This window comes from Bactrocera latifrons, unplaced genomic scaffold, assembly GCF_001853355.1.
Source record: "Bactrocera latifrons isolate USDA-ARS-PBARC rearing strain unplaced genomic scaffold, ASM185335v1 scaffold_312, whole genome shotgun sequence".
NCBI lineage: Eukaryota > Metazoa > Arthropoda > Insecta > Diptera > Tephritidae > Bactrocera > Bactrocera latifrons.
The window spans coordinates 158,444-160,901 of NW_017536764.1; the positions used below are offsets into that span (position 1 = coordinate 158,444).

Sequence of the window (2,458 nt, forward strand, 5' to 3'; positions counted from 1 at the left end):
ATGAACTCATACCCATAAAAAACATATAAAATAAATACGCAAAGCGTTATTACTTAAAACCATATAATAACAGCAAATATTTTATTTATGTTTGTTTTATGTCATCGTGTGTTGACTGTTGGTGTAAGATTGTGCTAGACATTTATTCCCTTGGAACACTGTCATTTTTGCTTTCATAACATCGTCTTTTAAAGTCACTAAGCAAACAATTTTTCAAACCATTTTGGTCAATAATAGTAGATTGAGTCGTGTTGCTGTAAGATTTAAATTGAATTACTTTATATATGCGTAAAAATAATAGAATAGATATTACCTGGTCTTGTTAAGTATAGCACATCCATTTGTCAATGAAATTTGTAGAGAGTACAATGTAGCCAAATTAAGTAAACTTTCATGCTCGTATATTTCTATATCGGGCAACCGAATTTGTGTTTGTCTTGGATCTTGTAAAAATCGGGCAAGGCGCTCATTTACACTCGTTTTAATGCTAAATCCAGGTCTTTCATCTTTAATGCGTCGGCACCCAGCACGTATTTCTCTAATTTCATTTAAATGTGATGGTGGCGAAGAAAGGAATGGATTTGACGTTTCGCCGGACATTTCGCTTTCTATTTGTTTAAAAGGGATGATGCCCTCATCACATATACTACGACCCAAATCAAAACCTTTGTTCGTGATAGCGATTGGTTCTGATGGTCGATAGCGGAGTTCCATGTTATCACTTGAAATATTGGGTGACCAATCCTCACTACCCAACATCATTGTATCATCTTCACCCATTACAGCTGTAAAACAGCTTTCTTCAGATTTTATGAGAGAATTAGTATTTTTTTTCGTAAGCTTACGTTTAACATCATTTTTATTGTCAGCGGGGCCACTAACGCATTCATTCCCTGGCCAATCCGTTAGTTCATCGTCTCCTTCACGATCAGTATCGTTTGCGCTTTGTACGTCATCGGAATCGGAAGAACTTAAAGAACTTGAACTTAGAAAATCATTTATATTACTGCAATCCATGGGGTGCTGTTCAACAGCAAACTGTAATTCTTGTAGCTGAGAACGCCGATATTGGCTACGTTTTTTACGAAGATTTTTCAATACCTGTTGTTGCGTTTGTATTTGTAGACCCATTGTGTTTGTTTCAGTATTGTTTAAAAAAGAAGGTGCGGATTTTTGCACACATTCAGTCTTTTGCAATTGTGATATTTTTTCTATTCTTGACAGAAGACCTTTATTTAAAGGTAACAAACGGTCGCTATTAGGTTTTGATGTGGAAGAATAACTTCTTGGACGTATTTTATTATCTTCTATATTTGTATAACGGGGCATACTCGTTGAGTGAGATTTTGTGTTATCGTAATCTTGGTATCGATCACGATTGGATCGTTTACGCTTTCCACAGAAAAAAAAGTTGTTACGGTTATTAGGATCTGGCTTTAAAACACGCTTCCTCATTGAAATACATCCATTATCTGCAATTGTTGATGACGGGTGAACACTTGTATCTGAATTCTGTATAGATGTTATAATACCCATATCACATTCCATTGACATTCTTTTAAATTTCCTTTTTCTCCTGGCATTGGGTTTAAAAAACCTATGTTATTATGAAAAGATTATCCGGCATTGTTTAGTTTGTAATTAGTTCTTACCTTGATGGACTGAAAGTCTCATTTAAGGAATCTGATTCTAGTGTACCCAAACGAAGTGCTGTTTTTAAAGACGACTTAGTAGGCAAAAATGTTTCTTTATCATCGGAATCGCTCATATTTGGTAATTTAATATTTTTTATGTCTAAGCCATCTATATTCGTTGTTTTTCTTACATCACATGGACTACTAGAAGAGTCTTCTTTCTCTGTTGGCTGTGGGGCACATGCTTAAGTAAAAAAAATAAAAAGTTTTTGTGTACCATTAATTTTATATCGTATTTAAATATCTTATATATAAATTGCTTCTTAAATATATTTAATGAGTAGATAACTCAGCAGTGCATTACTTACGCAAATTCCCTGCAGAACGAGTCCTTCTACGTTGGCCCCACCTACTTACTCGCACCCGGTCTAATAAAGAAGTCTCTTCCATCAAAGCTACCGTTAAATCATGCGAAAACTGGTCCATCTTTATGTAAATACTTAATCTGTCTTTTTAATTTGATGAACTGTATTTTGCACAAAACAATTCACAAACTTATCTTGAAAGCTTGGAATGATGACAACTAATATCAACGTACCGAAATACTTGTAGTTGCAATGGTTTTAACGATAGAATCAATACAGGGGTAACAATATGAAAAAATTGAAGAAGCAACCCAGCGAGAAATTATTGAAGAACTCAATTTACCATAATTGAAATTGTTAAAATGAGGCACCTTCGATTTATAATATTATTTTACATTCACCGTCGTAACCGGTTGCTTTTCGCTCTTTGCTTATTGAGTTTTTTAAAACGGTATAACG

General features: G+C 34.3%; 1 protein-coding gene across 5 annotated transcripts; it reads right to left on the reverse strand.

Annotated features, from left to right (window-relative positions):
* LOC108970883 lies at positions 1 to 2,228 on the reverse strand. 5 transcript variants are annotated; one of them, XM_018936574.1, is made up of 5 exons: positions 2,003 to 2,228; positions 1,653 to 1,878; positions 1,533 to 1,576; positions 314 to 1,472; positions 1 to 254 (listed from the first exon to the last, which is right to left on the reverse strand). In XM_018936574.1, exons 1-5 carry the CDS (start codon positions 2,118 to 2,120, stop codon positions 143 to 145), a joined length of 1,659 nt encoding a protein of 552 aa, XP_018792119.1. In that variant the 5' UTR covers positions 2,121 to 2,228; the 3' UTR covers positions 1 to 142. The 5 variants fall into 5 exon arrangements, with proteins under 5 accessions (XP_018792119.1, XP_018792118.1, XP_018792116.1 ...); XM_018936573.1 differs by having other exon boundaries at positions 1,533 to 1,597; XM_018936571.1 differs by having other exon boundaries at positions 314 to 785; positions 846 to 1,597.
* Positions 2,229 to 2,458: the final 230 nt, after the last annotated feature.